Source organism: Erinaceus europaeus, chromosome 1 (genome assembly GCF_950295315.1).
Source record: "Erinaceus europaeus chromosome 1, mEriEur2.1, whole genome shotgun sequence".
Classification (NCBI taxonomy): domain Eukaryota; kingdom Metazoa; phylum Chordata; class Mammalia; order Eulipotyphla; family Erinaceidae; genus Erinaceus; species Erinaceus europaeus.
Genome location: NC_080162.1, coordinates 89,606,183 through 89,622,043, shown reverse-complemented (window position 1 = coordinate 89,622,043; position 15,861 = coordinate 89,606,183). Strand labels below are relative to the sequence as shown.

The window sequence follows — 15,861 nt, the reverse complement described above, 5'->3', positions numbered from 1 at the left end:
GTGTGTTGTGAGTGTACCTACCGAAGAGGAGGTACACTCCAAGGGAGGTACACTGCAAGGGAAGGTTGGGGTATGGGAGAAATCTAACTTCAGGCACCAGCAAGCTCCTCAGCTCTCTCCCAACTGCCAACACCATCACTGCACCTCTGCCTTTGCCTTTTATTCTCTTTTTTTTTCCCTAAGATTATTTGATTTTACCATTTTACTGGGGAGCTAATGGTTTACAGTACAGTTGCTGACCCATGGATACAATTCCCCATCTCCTCATGATAGCTTCCACCTCTTTTGTAAAATGCATGTTTGAGACCACTGCTGAGCAGTCTTCCCAGGTCAATTTTCTGAGAGAGGGAGGGAGGGAGTACAGAGAAGAGAGACACCACAACACTTCTCTACCATCCATGAAGTCCCCAAGTTCTCTCATGTGGTTCTCAATTCAAACCCAGGGCCTCATCCACAAGATATGTGCTCTACTGAGTGAGTTCCCTCCCATTCTTTCTTGTAACATTAACTCTTCTCTGCTTTTCTCCCATCTCTGTTGTATTTCGCTGTCTGTTTCTTTCTGGCTCTGTGAGTCTTTGCCTTTCCCTGTTGAAAACTCCTGGCAGAGAACCCTATAAGTTTCAATGGGCACCATTTTTTCCTTTATTTCTTAAAAGGTGTATATCACATATATTCTTACATATAAATCACATTGAGAAAGAGAGAGAGAAAAAGAGAGGGAGAGAGGAGAAAACTCAGTGTATACAGTGATAGAGATTGAGCCCATGGGTACCCTCACCTTCTCTCCTTTAGTATGGGAACTGGCTGAAACTGATTTCACCTTCCCCAGAGTCCAAAGTAAGCCTCATGACTGGTCTTCCTCTGGCTCTGAGACCAGCATCATTTCCCATTCACTCTGAATGGTCGCCCTAATTTTAGTGCCAAGGACAATATGTAAGGGTAAGTTCAAGTCTCCTCCTGAACCTCTCTGGTCTATCTTCTTAGAAACTTTCTGAGACACCAATCCCTCAACTACTGGAGTGATTAGAAAAACTAAACTGACAGAAGCATCACTTATCAGATTTGTGATCACAAATGTCAGAATACTCTGACATTCTAGGATCAGATAAGTAGATTCTCATTTGGAAAAAAAAAAAAAAAAAAGGACCAGTCCCAAGATCAGTGAAGTGTAGAGGCACTTTCATGGGGGAGGAAATGCTCACCAGGCCTCTTTCTCTGTGTGGTGAACCTCACCTTGCCATTGAACAGCCTGTCAGTCCATCAATAAACCAACCACCACCCAGCCAGATCGTCAGTCTCCCAGAGGATCTAGTCATCAAGATAATCTCTCATACTGGTTGGTGGTCCCTCCTGCTTCCAGACCCTACAGATTTCCTCTGCCTCTCACTTCAGGACTGGTTATATAATTCCAGGGGCCCACAACAGTGTGAAAATGTGGTCTCCTTTGCTACACAAAGGAGAAAATAACCATTAAGGAATTTTCCCCCACCAGGAAGCCCCATTTTTCCTTTCTCATGTGATTTTTCATGATGTTTTTATTTGTAGCTTGACATCAGTCCCCCCTAAGACCTTGCTCCTTACAGGGTGACAGAAGATGCTCATAGGTGTCCCGGGTCCCTGTGCTACCAGCACCAAGTCCATGGGCTAAGCACAACAACCAGCAGATCCTCTGCTTAGCAGCATTGGTGGTCACCAACAGTCAAAGGCACCACAGTCCTGAGTGATTTCACATTTCAGTCAACTACAATGGTCCTATTATATTATACCATAAAGCCTAGGTGTGTTGTAGGACATACCACTAGGTTTGTGATTATACTCCGTGACGCTTACACAATGATAAAATCACTTAACAATGTGATGCATTTCCTAAGATGTGTCGTTGTCATTAAGCTGTGCTTGACCATCATGAAGGGTAATAGATTTTGCAGTCTCAAGGAATAATGATACAATTGGCATTAAAGAAATGGTATTGGTAAAAAAGAGAGAGAGAGAGAGGGAGAGAGAGAGAGAGAAAGAGAGAGAGAGAGATAGGCCAGGTGGTGGCACATCTGGTTGAGCACACAGGTTACAGTGTGCAAACCCAGGTTTGAGAGGCCCTGGTCCCCACCTGCAAGGGGAAAGCTTTGCAAGTGGTGAAGCAGTGCTGCAGGTGTCTCTCTGTCTCTCTCCACCTCTATCACCATCTTTCCTCTTGACTTCTGGCTGTCTCTATCCAATAAATAGAGATAATAATTTTAAAAAAAGAAATGGCATTGGGAATTGCAAAGGGAAGAAGGTTGTGTTGGTCAGGGCTTTTCTGAGAAACAAAATACATATGTGTGTGGTGAGTAGATAGATAATATATAGGAGGAAGGATGAAGGGGAGGTTGAAGACTGAGAGTGGTACTTGCAATCTAGACATGGTAAGAACAAAAACTATCGAACCAGCTAGAAATTTAGATAAGAGCTAATGTTGCTTCTGGTACCTGAAACCTGGTGGGCAGCAGGCTAGAAAGTCAGGTAGAGTTTCTAGGTTTCTTCAGAAGTGTCTCTTTGCTCCTAGACTTTCCACTGATTCAGATGAGACCCACTCACATTGTGGAAGGTCATCTGTTTGACTCAAAGTCTATAACTTGCTTTGAAAAAAATACCTTCAGAGCATGGGACTGGTGCTTGATCATGTTACAGGGCACCACAGCCTAGCTAGGTTGACACAAATCACCCACTACAAACAATACAGAGCCATGATACTCTAATACTTAATGAGATACCAGCTTTTCTCCTTCTGGGATATGGGAAATCAATTCAGCTTTGAAAATGAAAAATTTGAAGAGCTTTGAGAAATGAGAAAAAGAGAAAAATGATACCTGGATCTAAGAAGAGTCATTATATATACCCAGGCTGGACAATAAAGAGGCAAATATACTGGTACTTCTTCTCTACCATTATTTCAAATATTCTTGCATAAATCGCTATACCACATCCCATGGAACTGTGGACTTTGCAATATATTAAGAAACCCAGTTGGTTATGTTAAAAGAGGCCTTGCAAAGAGAGAGTCACCTGGGTCCCTGAACATCCTGGGAACATATCGGAACATATCTAACCTGAAGTCTCTTTTAGATATTTATACTTTTTTTTTGTATCAACAACTGTATTTATTATAAATAAAGTTTTCTTTCTTTTTTTCATTAATTTTTTATTATTTATAAAAAGGGAACATTGACTAAACAATAGGATAAGAGGAGTACAACTTCACACAATTCCCAGCACCAGAACTCTGTATCCTGTCCCCTCCCCTGATAGCTTTCCTATTCTTTAACCCTCTGGGAGTATGGACCCAAGGTCATTGTGGGATGCAGAAGGTGAAAGATCTAGCTTCTGTAATTGCTTCCTCTCTGAACATGGGCATTGACAGGTTGTTTCATACTCCCAGCTTGTCTTTCTCTTTCCCTTTTGGGGAAGGGCTCTGGGGAAGCAGAGCTCCAGGACACATTGGGGGGGGTTGCCTGTAGTACAGATGAAGACTGGGTGGGGGGGGTCTCCGTTCTGTAGATAGCTAGTAGGCATATTTTAGTTATATTCCAAAGGGCCTGTGACTATACTAGTGTTTTCTTTTTTTATTGCCTGAGCCTGAAATCTGATATGCAGGTGAATCCTAATTATTGCCTGGGGGAGATGATGTCATGGCTGGCAGAAGGACCAGAAAGCTGGATCAGGGAAGAGTGTAGGTCCCAAATAGGGAAAGGTGTATAAATATTGTTGATTGTAAACCCATCAATTTGATGTGATCTGGGTCCCATATTCAGCTTAGGAGCCTATGTGACCCTCTGCATCCCTGTAGATCTGAGCTCACATTCTGTGGTCATAAGTAGGAATGTTCCAAGCTGCCCCAATATCAGGACCTATCTTCCTCAGGTGTAGCATAGAGTATGTTGTCCAGCCTCCATTCTCTACCATTGTTGATCCAAGTTGAGGGCAAGGTCCTATGGGGGCCCCCAAAGGGGTCTATTGTGTTGTTCCTGATAGAGATGACTAGTAACAATGGAGAGAGGGATCTATTTGAGGTGTAGGCCCATCATGTCTGTTTGGGAATCTCAGGACTCCCTGAATAGGGCCCCAGCTGATGGGGTGGCCTGCTAATGACTAAAGAGTCATCATTAAAGTATGCCAGTCTCTTGCCCTTATTCAGCTTTTGCAGTCTTTGATAAGTTTAGCTTTGGAGTGAGTGAGAGAACTGTAATAGGAAGTAAGTGAGGAGGGAATTTAAGTCTAAGTAGACACTATTTCATTATGAACTTCATACTGACTCACTGTAGACTATTGAGTATTTTTGCTTCCAGGTATATATTTTTCCCTAATTTATGGATACATGTGAACATATGCCCTATCTCATGGCACCTGGTCTATATCTGGTTTTGAGACTTTGTTAGCAAGTGAACCTCCTGGAATGGAATTCGAGGATGAAAGGAAATGAAAGGAAAGGTCTCACCTGAGTAATGAGGCTGAAGGGTTGACATTCCATGCCTGATGTCTCTGGACACAGTCTGAAGTGAAGCATGCTGAGGTGGTACTTGGTGCGTTCATTAGGTTGGGATCGGCGGATGCGATATCATTTGGTATGAATTGAGAGAAGCATGCAGGAAAGTGAGTTCCACCCTAGAGGTTCCTGGACTGGGGGAAATATAGGCTCTATAGAGGAAGTGGGAGGTTCCTACTGTCTTAGGATTTAAGAAGACAATAGATAGTTATTGCTATAATATTATTGGGCAGTTGAGTTAACTTTGAAAAATCCTTTTGTTAGGATTTTCTGTATCATACACAACATCACCATAATTTATGTCCTTTGACATTATTTGTATACAGCTGTGTCACTGGTTGCTCCTCTTCTCCCTGGTCTAAGCTTTTAAGAAAGTCAACATATCAAAGACTCAGCCTATGTATTAAAAAGACTCAGTCTGTGATTTAAAAAGTTTGAGACATACAATTTTCCCCTCTCATATTAATTAAATAGTGATTTATATGACTACAAATTGATAGGAGTGTACATAAACACCATTCCCACCACCAAAAGACTGTGTCCCATCCCCCCCCCCCCCCCCCCCCCCGGTGAAGCTGAACATCCACTCTCACCCTCACCCAGGGTTTTCACTTTGGTGCCCTACTCAGATCTTTATACTTTTTTAAATTTTATTTTTATTAGAGCCACTTAGCTGTAGCTATTGGTGACAGGGACCACTTGTTTGCAGGCCCTGTGTGCTTCCACGGTGCTATCTCTTCAGCTCTTCAGTTAGGTATTTCATGGGGCAGGGATGGAAAGTCCAGGCCCAGAAAGAGGAGATGTAGTTAGAACTGGACAGCTCTCCCTACACCCCTGCCCCAGCATGTGTGTACCCAATTTATAGTGTGCCCAGGCATACTAAAAACAATGTCTGCCAGACTGTTGAATACTGGTCAAATATTTCTCACAATCACCATGGACTATGGAAGAAACTCAGATCTTCCTGTGGTGGAAACTGAAGCTTAGAGAGGTTCAGTGATTTTCTTCCAACCTAGGTAAATCTGACTTTAGATTCTTACAATCATTTCTGTTGATTCCATTGTAGCCTCAGGACCTAGTATGCTATCTGGCATAAGGTAGAATTCACTAAAAGTTTTTGTGTGAATATATAGAATGAATAAACCTAAAGTATTTCATAGAATGCAATAAAGGGTGTGAAATTAGGCTAGAGTCAAGAGTATCCACCACCAAACAGATTCTGGGAATCAGTATGGGGATGACCAGTTTTAGGAAAGATCAGCCTGACGTTCTGCAATTCAGTCATGATGCAACTTTGGGTTTGTACCTTCTCCTGAGGGCCCTGGTCTCTTCCTATAAGCTAGAGATCTATATAAAAAAAAATCAGCAAATGTTTTCTTTTCTATTTTTTTTTTTTAATATTGTTCAACACTTCTCTTTCTTCTTCTTCTTTTTTTTTTTTTTTTTTTAGAATTTATTTATTCGGAGGGCCCAGGTGGTGGCGCACCTAGTTGAGCACATGTTATGGTGCGCAAGGTCTTAGGTTTGAGCCCCCCAGTTCCCACCTGCAGGGAGAAAGCTTCACAAGTGGTGAAGCAGGGCTGCAGGTGTCTCTCTTTCTCTCTCCCTCTCTCAAATTCTTCCCTCTCAAATTTTGACTATATCTAGCAAATAAAGATTAAAAAAACTTTTAAAAGAATATATTTATTCATGAGAAAGATAGGAGGAGAGAAAGAACCAGACATCACTCTGGTACATGTGCTGCTGGGGATTGAACTTGGGACCTCATGGTTGACAATTTAATGCTTTATCCACTGCGTCACCTCCCCGACTACAACAGATGTTTTCTAGAAAGGACCAGACAGTAGCCACAGATGGCACATAAGCAAATGAAAACCACGTTCAGAAAAGCAGGCAGTTCCTAGGCCCATAGGCAGGATTTTGTCCAGAAGCAGTGATTTCCCAACCTCTGGTCTAGATGACCTCTGAGATTTCTTTTAATCACAACAGTCTATGAAATGATCACATAGTGTCATTGTTTTTCTGTGGTGTCTTTGTGGATTTTGCTAATTGGTCACAGAGTTCTTTTCTGATGAGAAAGAAGTGGTCTTTGTCAATCAATCTAAGACAAAGCACTCTAGCTCTAGTATTCTCCCTCTCACTTTTAATAACCAAGTGTTTAAACTCCAGAGACTCTCTTTAGTGTGACATTGACCAAAAAAAAAAAATCAGCAGGAGCCAGGATGTAGCTCAGTGGGTTAAGCACAGGTGGTGCAAAGCACAAGGACCGGCATAAGGATCCCGGTTCAAGCCCCTGGCTCCCCGCCTGCAGAGGAGTCGCTTCACAAGCGGTGAAGCAGGTCTGCAGGTGTCTATCTCTCTCTCCCCCTCTCTGTCTCCCTCTCCTCTCTCCATTTCTCTCTATCCTATCCAACAATGACGGCATCAATAACTACAATAATAAAACAACAAGGGCAACAAAAGGGAATAAATAAATAAATATAAAAAATAAATAAAAATCAATAGAAACAGAGAGGAAGGTCTAATCCTGAGAGTGGTTTTGCCCCCTGACAGAAGTCAGAGTCTCCATCTCCCTCATACCTAACCTATTGAGTGCTCCACCTAGGAACAAAAGCACAGGTCTCATTAATAGTTAGCAGCATTTGTTATTAACACATCTTTCTTTCCAGTCCCCACCAAAATTTAGATTGTTGAGATATTTCTGAATAGAAGAACCTGTTGCATGTTTAGAGAATAAAATTTGTCCATGTGGAATCATCATTAATAAATAAAGAGGTAACAGGCAGTAGCATACCTGTTAGAGTGCACATGTTATCATGCTCAAGGAGACAGGTTCAAGCACCTGGTCCCCACCTACACATGGGAAGCTTCACAAGTGTGGAAGCAGTGGTGCAGGTGTCTCTCTTTCTCTGTCTTTCCCTTGATATTTCTGTCTCTATGAGAAAAGAGAGAAAAAAGGTCTGCCAGAAATGGTAGAGTCATCATGCAGGCACTGAGTCCCAGTGATAATCTCAATAGAAAAAAGGGATAGATAATGAATGACTCATTTCTATTCAGATTTTCACAGACTTTTGCTTTGAGGAATGCATGAGGAAAGTCTTAGCATCAAGAAGTCTTATGACATTGAAGCTTTGTAGTTAGACAAGTTTGGACTACATTCTAAAGTTAGTAAACTTACTCTTAATAATTAGAAGTAATCTATACAGACTAGGCAGTACAAAGAATAGGTAGCATTACTCTTCATTTTTATCATTATGCATTTTATTGACTTAATTATGATCAACAAGTCTGTTGGATAAGAGAGGTACAATTACACACAATTCCCACCACTAGAGTTCTGAATCCTATCCCTTCCTATTGGAAATTTTCCTATTCTTTTTTTTAAAAATATTTTTTACTTATTTATTATTAGACTGAAACAGAGAGAAATTGAGAGGGGGAGGGGGAGGTAGGAAGAGAGACACCTGCAGCCCACTTCACCACTTGTGAAGCTTCTCCCCTGCAGGTGGGGACCAGGGGCTTGAACCCAGGTCCTTGTGCACTGTAATGTATGTGCCTAACCAGGTGTGCTACCACCTAGCCCCACTTTTCTATTCTTTATCCCTGTGGGAGTATGGACCCAGGATCATTATGTGGTGCAGAAAGTGGAAGGTCTGGCTTCTGTTATTGCTTCTCTGCTGGACATGGGCATTGGCAGGTTGATCCATATTCCTAGACTGTCTCTATCTTTCCCTAGTGGGGCAGGACTCTTGAGAGGTGGGGTTCCAGGATACACTGGTGAGGTCGTCTGCCCAGGGAGTTCAGGTTGGCGTCATGGTAGCATCTGCAACTTGGTGTCAGAGTAATGGAGCTGAAGGTTTGACATCCCATACCTGGTGTCCCTGGATACAGTCTGAAGTAAAACATATCGAGATGGTACTAATTGCATTATTATTATTATACCTTTTTTCTGTTTTTTTGTTTTGTTTATTATTATACTTTTTAATGTTATTTAATGTTACAGGACAAAGAGATTTTGAGAGGAGAGAGGGAGAGAAAAAGAGAGACACTTGTAACACTGTGTAGCTTTACTACTCATGAAGCTACTGTCTTGCAGGTGGGGCCCAGGGGCTTGAACCTGGGTCTTTGTGCATGATAAAGTGTATGCTTATTTGGGTATTCTACCTCCTAGCCCCTAGCAAAAATTTTTTGATCATGAGGGCTCTCAGAGGTTTTGGAGTAAGTAGCATTCCTCTAATACCAACTATAAATATACAAAATATGAATCACAGCTGCTGACAAATAGTTTTGTCCTATTATTTCAGATTCACTTCAGTTCTCTTCAGATAAAACCCATTTCTGCAAGAAGGATTGCTTTGTTATTACTATCCCATTTTATTATTTTATTTTATTTTATTTTATTTTATTTTATTTTATTTAACACAGAGCAATGCTCAGCTCTGGCTTACGGTGGTGCAGGGGATTGAATCTGGAATTTAGGAGCCTCAGGCATGAGAGACTGTTTGCATAACCATTATGCTATCTCCCCTGCCCTATTATCCCATTTTATAGCTGGAAAAACTGAGTGCTAAGAGATTTGTTATAATTAGAGTTTTTCCTTCTGCTCCTTTTTTGGTGTATATGTGTCATAAAGTGTTCAATACTGAAGTTTTCTTTGTATTTGGTGGATTTATTTTAAAATAGTCAAATCTTTAATAAAAAATTGAAAATGTCTAGAAAGAAATTTTATTTATTTATTTATTTATTTATTTCCCTTTGGTGCCTTTGTTGTAGTTATTATTGTTGTTGTTGATGTCGTCGTTGTTGGATAAGAGAGAGAGAAATGGAGAGAGGAAGGGAAGACAGAGAAGGAGAGAGAAAGATAGACACCTGCATACCTATTTCACCGCTTGTGAAATAACTCCCCTGCAAGTGGGGAGCTGGGGCCTTCAGCGGGATCCTTTCGCCGGTCCTTGCGCTTTGCGTGGGCCACGTGTGCTTAAGCCGCTGCACTACCGCCTGACTCCTAGAAAGAAATTTCAAGTGCCATTATCCCATGACTGGGACTCAAGTAGCCTGAGAAATTACTCAGAAGGGGTCAGGCAGTGGCACACCTGGTTAAGTGCACACATTATAGTGCACAAGGACCCAGGTTCAAGCCCTTGGTCCCCACCTGCAGGGGGAAAGCTTAACAGGTGGTGAAGCAGGGCTGCAGGTGTCTCTGTCCTTTTCCCTCTCTACCTCTCCCCTACCCTCTTAATTTCTCTCTGTTTCTATGCAATATTAAATAAATTATATATATATATATATATATATATATATATGAAACAGAAATTACTAGAAGCCAATAACACAATGGCAAAACTTAAGGGGAGCCTTTGGGTGTCCCAGCTACAGCATACACTTCATAGTTTCAACATGACATTTGGATAACTAAGTAGTCATGAAATCAGGTATTATTAACCATGAAATCTGTTGATTTATGATTTCCATAGGGGCTTCCTTTTAGACAAGAACATCAGAATGTGGACTCAAGGCTTTTCTCCCTACTCCTGTGAAGAACCAGATAATTGGCTATTTTTCTCAGAGAGGCACACCTGGTTTTGATTTAACTGTTTTTCTTTTTTTGACAGCTGCTTAATTTGTTTCGGGCATTAGATACATAACAGTACAAATGTCACAGAGAAATAAGTGTCTGTTGGTTGAGTAATGTTATTTGAACTTTTGAACTAAATTTCACAATCCCCAGGAGTTTAGGAGTGTGAGAGTTATGGGATATATTGTCCAATGTGACAGTGGAGAGTCCACATTTCTGATTTTAGCACCAGATTTAAATAGTATGTTGGCAGCTGATTTTCACCTATAAGGCTAATGGCCTGGAGTCCCCACAGTGTTCAGAATTCAGATGGCCTCCTTATCAACCTAGTAACATATCCTAGCCTGTCCTCTTACATTTCTTTTCCAGTGCTTATTCTTTGTCTCTAAGATATCCTAGCCTGTCCTCTTATATTTCTTCTCTAGTGCTTATTCTTTGTCTCGTATGTGTCACAGGGAATAAACTTGATCTCACATATGCAGAATACTTCTGTGTGACTTCCCGAGGTTATGATTTTTTAAACAGAGGAGAGAAAAAGAGAAACAGCCTTACCACCACCCCACTACCCATAGAGCTTTCCTGTCACTGTCCATGTTGATTCCATATGATGCCAGGACTTTAACACCCAGCCTCACGCAAGCAAGATGAGTTATCTCACAACCCATCTAATGGTTACTCTTTTGGTCTCACGGTCTTGCCTAGAACAGGGAAGAGCCATTCTTCCTGTTGGAGATCATAAGTGTTGATCTCACTGCACTTCCTGGCTATGAAATCACAGCTGGGAGGGGCCAAAGCAATCTTATGAGGCCACATCCCATGGGAGGAGGCATAAATAGGAAGCTTTGATACTAGCCATCACAGTCACTCCTGTAAGTACCATGAAGTCCAGCAGCCTCTTCCCCCTTGGTCTTCTTATCCTGGGAATCCTAGCACCTTGGGCCGTGGAAGGTGATGTAAAAGGTAAGTTGAAACTACCCTGATTGATCCTGGCTGCAAGGTCAGAGGTGGGTTTCTGGTGGTGTGAGAATGCGCTATGCTCTGTGTTCTTTCTTGATACCTCAGTTTAATTTAAGGCAACATACCTGAGTGAGTGTAAGTTTGTGTTTACCTGAGCTCCTTTGTCTGGGTGAAGATTGCTGAGCAGCTAGAAATGCTTCCTCCTCAGCCATCTCACTAGTCCACATCTCATCCCACTCTGTCATTACTCCTAATTCTTGCTCTCGTCCTCTGCATCATCTCTGCTTTCCAGTTGTCAGTCTCTGACTCTCCATTCTCCCTCTCTTTTTTTTTTTAAATTTCTTTATTGGGGGATTAATGTTTTACATTCAACAGTAAATACAATAGTTTGCACATGCATAACGTTGCTCATTTTCCCTCTCTGTTTCTGTCTTTTAGTCCCTGCTTTCCTGCCTCTAGTGCCAGCTCTCAATCTGTCACATTGCCTCTATTTCTCTCCATCTCCATCCCATGCCTTTCTGTGTTTTTTTCCTGGGGAATAGGAGATGTTGGCTGAGAGCCTAGGCATTTTTCCAGCATCCATGACCTCTCCTGCCCACATGTGTTGTTTCACTAAGCCCATCATTCTTTATGAGGTCCAGACAGGCATTTCTCTTTTGACTTTGTGGATAATTGACTTAGTAAAGGCCTGTCCTGGAAGTGGTGCTCTGCCTAGGAATATTGGTAGCTTCTGGTCAGCCCTTCTGAATTCTTGACTTTTTCTTTAAAAGCTGTGAAAGGTGGAGCCTGCCCAAAGAAAATATTTGCCCAGTGCTTGCGCTATGAGTACCCAGAGTGCCAGACTGACTGGCAGTGTGAAGGCAAGAAGAAATGCTGTGATGGTATTTGTGGAATCAAGTGCCTGGACCCTGTTAGCACCCAGAACTCAGGTGAGGAGGTGGAAGAGTTGATGGAGAGGACTGAGCTTGAAGACACAGTGTCAAGGGGGACAGAATTGGGTAGTGGGGTCTTTCCAGGCTTCTTTTCTGAGAATTGCTGAGCTAAGTTTGTAGTGGGCCTGGGGGTCACAATGTCAAACAGGAAATTACCTCTCTAGTTGGTAAAGCACTGGTCTGTTAGGAGGTTAGTGTTTGGATAACAGTAATCTGGTCATTCAGATAGCCAGTGGGTTGGCAGCCACCTACCCAGTTGGCACCTACCCAGTTGGAAAACAAGTCAACTGAATTAACCAGGGGGCTGGTGTGAGAGGAGGGCCAGTTCAGGAGCTATAAGTCTCCACAGGAAGTAGTGATCATGGAGCTGGAGAGATGGTTCTCCCTGCTCAGGCCCGGCAGGGTTGGGTCTTAGAATCAGGCAGAGATTTGGGTGAGTGCAGTGTGGAAGATCCAGAGTCCCTGACCTGTGGCTCTACTCTCACCAGTTAAGGTAAAGCCTGGGAAGTGCCCAGAGGTGCATGGAGAATGTTACATGCTTAACCCTCCCAACTACTGTGAATCAGATGGCCACTGTGTGGACAACCTCAAGTGCTGCAAGGGCATGTGTGGAAAAACCTGCATCCCCCCTGTGAAAGGTAAGGAGAGTGTTGGGGCAGGGTGATTTCCCTCTCTATAGCCCCCCTGTGACCCAAACCTGTGGAGGGCGAGGCCTATAAAAAGGGGCACTCCTGATCCCTTCCCCAAGGAGAGCTTCTTCTCCTTATCTATCAGGAGCACTGTTCCACTTGCCTTAGGGCAAGGATCTCTGTTACAATCACTCCTGTGTTAGATTCTATTCAGGTAAGTGGCTCTTTGAGTCTGTTGCATATCTGTAAATTGAATGAGATTAAAAGTGTTTTTTGTAAGGCCCGGCTTATCCCAGTTCGAGCCCCCGGCTCCCCACCTGCAGGGGAGTCACTTCACAGGCGGTGAAGCAGGTCTGCAGGTGTCTATCTTTCTCTCCCCCATCTTTCCCTCCTTTCTCGATTTCTCTCTGTCCTATCCAACAACAATGACAGCAATAACAACAGCAATAATAATAATAACAACAATGATAAACAACAAGGGCAACAAAAGGGCAAAAAAGAAATTTTTTGCAAATAATTGTACCAACTGTACTTATTATTAAAATTTTTGTTTCTTTATTACTTACTATTATTTAAGGATAGAATATTTATCAATAAGGTTAGTTATCGGTTTAAAGTTTAAATTTTAATCAATTAATTAATCATTAAGGGAATATTTTTTTCTTTATACTGTTAAGTACTATCCAAGTCCAAAGGATCAGTGGATTTTTAGGATAATCTAGTTCAGTGTTTGGAGTTTAAAGATTTACAGTGGAAGTCAGGCTTGAACTCAGTCTCCTGCTACCAATACTCTTTCAACTATTCTACTGCTTTACTATATTTATTTATTTTTTTCTCTCAGGAGATTCTTCCAAGCAGAAAACAGGGAAATGATTCATTGATTCCTATGATGAAGATTTGACCTGCTTTTCTCTCATAGCCGGATTCCACCATTTTAAGAGGTTCTGGATTCCTACTCTGTGTGATCTGGGCATTCACTCCCTATTTGCTCCTGAACTGGGATCATGGAACATTTTTTTGGTGAAGATTTGTTTCTACCACCAATACTTCCTTTGGGGAAAGGCTTAGCATACAGTAGGTTTACAGGAAATGCATGTTGATAAATAAATAAGCATACTTCTCTCTTCACATCTTGCTTCTGTGGTTAATTGGGGAGTGCAGTTTGGATGGAAGGTGACAAGGAACATTTGAATAGGCCACCCTCCTTTCTGTATGAAGTGGGAGGAAGAGGCTTATGGATGGATTAAACAAATATAAATTGTCATCCTGGGCCTGTAAATAGAAGGTCTGTGATTTTAAATGAGGTTACCTCCTGTATCTTAATTTCTTTACCTGAAAAGTGTAATCAATACTATTTTCTCACAATGTTCAGAACATGAGGGCCATGAATAATAATGTGACTGGGCCACAGAAGGTTCTAGGGCAGTAATGGATGCTTGCCTTTTGTGTTGATGTTGAACCTCTTTCATTTCTCCTTTTTCCTAAGACACAATTTCTTCATCTTAAATAACTTGAGCAAAACAATGTGCACTGGCCCAATGTTTAATGGCGTCAATATCAACACTATTGGCTTCAGAATAGTGAAGGACAACACAATGAAATTAATTGATGGATGGGAACAATTCTTGTCCCCTACAAAGAATCAAAATCAACTTCTAGAGTGAACTTTGCCATCCCCCCTTCCAGACAATTTACCTATGTGCAGCCTTTTGTGATATAGCATTAGGGCCCCGTCCCTTCCCCATGGATAACACAGAGAGCTGTGTGGTGCAGAACGAAGAGCACACATGGACTTGAAACACAGAAAGACTTTCTCACACTGATGATAAATCTGGCATGGCAGTGTGGGCAGTTTGTCTCTGATAAGTATGTGGTTTTTGCACCTGAGGTTTTTGCACCTGAGTAGTCTTCCCTAACTGTTGTGCAATAACAATAGTGTCTTGGTGGTTGTCTTTATAACACAAATGGCCAGTAAGACATAGGGTAGTGTTGTTCCTGACTCCACAGAGCAGAATGTGTAGCAAGAGCTGAACTGCCAGATTGAGGGCAATCATGGTGGGCCCTTGGTTCACATTCCTCATAGTCTACAGACTCTAAGGAAAAGAAAGCACTTGATTAGATTATGATTAAGAGGGACTGGGGGATGCATTGGATCAACCTTCCCGTGGTGCATCCCGTGAGTACCCATTCATTGGGGAATCTGACGATCCTTCCTAGCAGACTGAATCCACATGGATCCCAGTCACTTTCAAAGCCAGCAACAAGCAGCTCCTGACAGCTTTCAAGCTGTTGGTCCTGCTCTTCGAGTCCTCCAACTTCAAAGGTCTTGAAACTTTACATCAGGCTCAACCTGACGCTGTTGACTTGCTACGGAAGAAGGGCGAACGCTAGAAGAAGAAGAAGGAGAAGGAGAAGGAGAAGGAGAAGGAGAAGGAGAAGGAGAAGGAGAAGGAGAAGGAGAAGGAGAAGAAGAAGAAGAAGAAAAAGAAGAAGAAGAAGAAGAAGAAGAAGAAGAAGAAGAGGGACTGTGGAAATAGCATAGTGGTTATGAAAAATGACTTTTATATCTGATGCATCAAAGGTCTCAGGTTCAATCCCCAGCACCACCAAAAGCCAGAGATGAGCAGTGCTTTGGTATAAACAAAAAAAAAAAGGGGAGTCGGGCGGTAGTGCAGTGGGTTAAGCACACATGGCACAAAGCACAAGGACTAGCATAAGGATCCTGGTTCGAATCCCTGGCTCCCCACTTGCAGGGGAGTTGCTTCACAGGCTGTGAAGCAGGTCTGCAAATGTCTATCTTTCTCTCCCCCCCGTCTTCCCCTCCTCTATCCATTTCTCTCTGTCCTATCCAACAACTACAACAACAATAACTACAACAACAATAAAAAAAAACAAGGGCAACAAAAGGGAATATACATACACACACACACACACATATATATGTATATATATATATATACACACACACACACATATATATATTTAAGAAGTAAAAGGAAGTAGTAATTCAGTTCTTCCCATGAAAATGACACTGGTCAGCCACCCCATCACCTGGGGCTCTAGTCAGGGAGTACTGGGATTCCTACATAGACATGATGGGTCTAGACATCTAAGAGATCCCTCTCTTCACTGTCACTGGTCATCTCCATCAGGAAAAACATAATGGACCCATTTAGGACCTTTCCCTCAATGTGGATCAACAATGGTATGGAATATTCCATTCTCTGAAGGGAGGTTGAATAACATACT

General features: G+C 42.1%; 1 protein-coding gene across 1 annotated transcript; it reads left to right on the top strand.

The window, feature by feature from the left end:
- The first annotated feature begins 10,895 nt into the window (after nt 1-10,895).
- On the top strand, nt 10,896-13,740 carry SLPI (secretory leukocyte peptidase inhibitor). The gene is made up of 4 exons (XM_060190686.1): nt 10,896-11,054; nt 11,822-11,980; nt 12,472-12,621; nt 13,454-13,740. The coding sequence occupies exons 1-4, from the start codon at nt 10,973-10,975 to the stop codon at nt 13,483-13,485; spliced, it is 423 nt and encodes a 140-aa protein (XP_060046669.1). The 5' UTR covers nt 10,896-10,972; the 3' UTR covers nt 13,486-13,740.
- Nucleotides 13,741-15,861: the final 2,121 nt, after the last annotated feature.

Excerpts from the sequence above, each read along its gene's own strand:
- SLPI (XM_060190686.1), top strand. The coding sequence starts at position 10,973 with ATGAAGTCCAGCAGCCTCTTCCCCCTTGGTCTTCTTATCCTGGGAATC. Across the intron at positions 11,981-12,471 it reads TGTTAGCACCCAGAACTCAG|TTAAGGTAAAGCCTGGGAAG; the intron begins GTGAGGAGGTGG and ends TACTCTCACCAG. Across the intron at positions 12,622-13,453 it reads CTGCATCCCCCCTGTGAAAG|GAGATTCTTCCAAGCAGAAA; the intron begins GTAAGGAGAGTG and ends TTTTTCTCTCAG.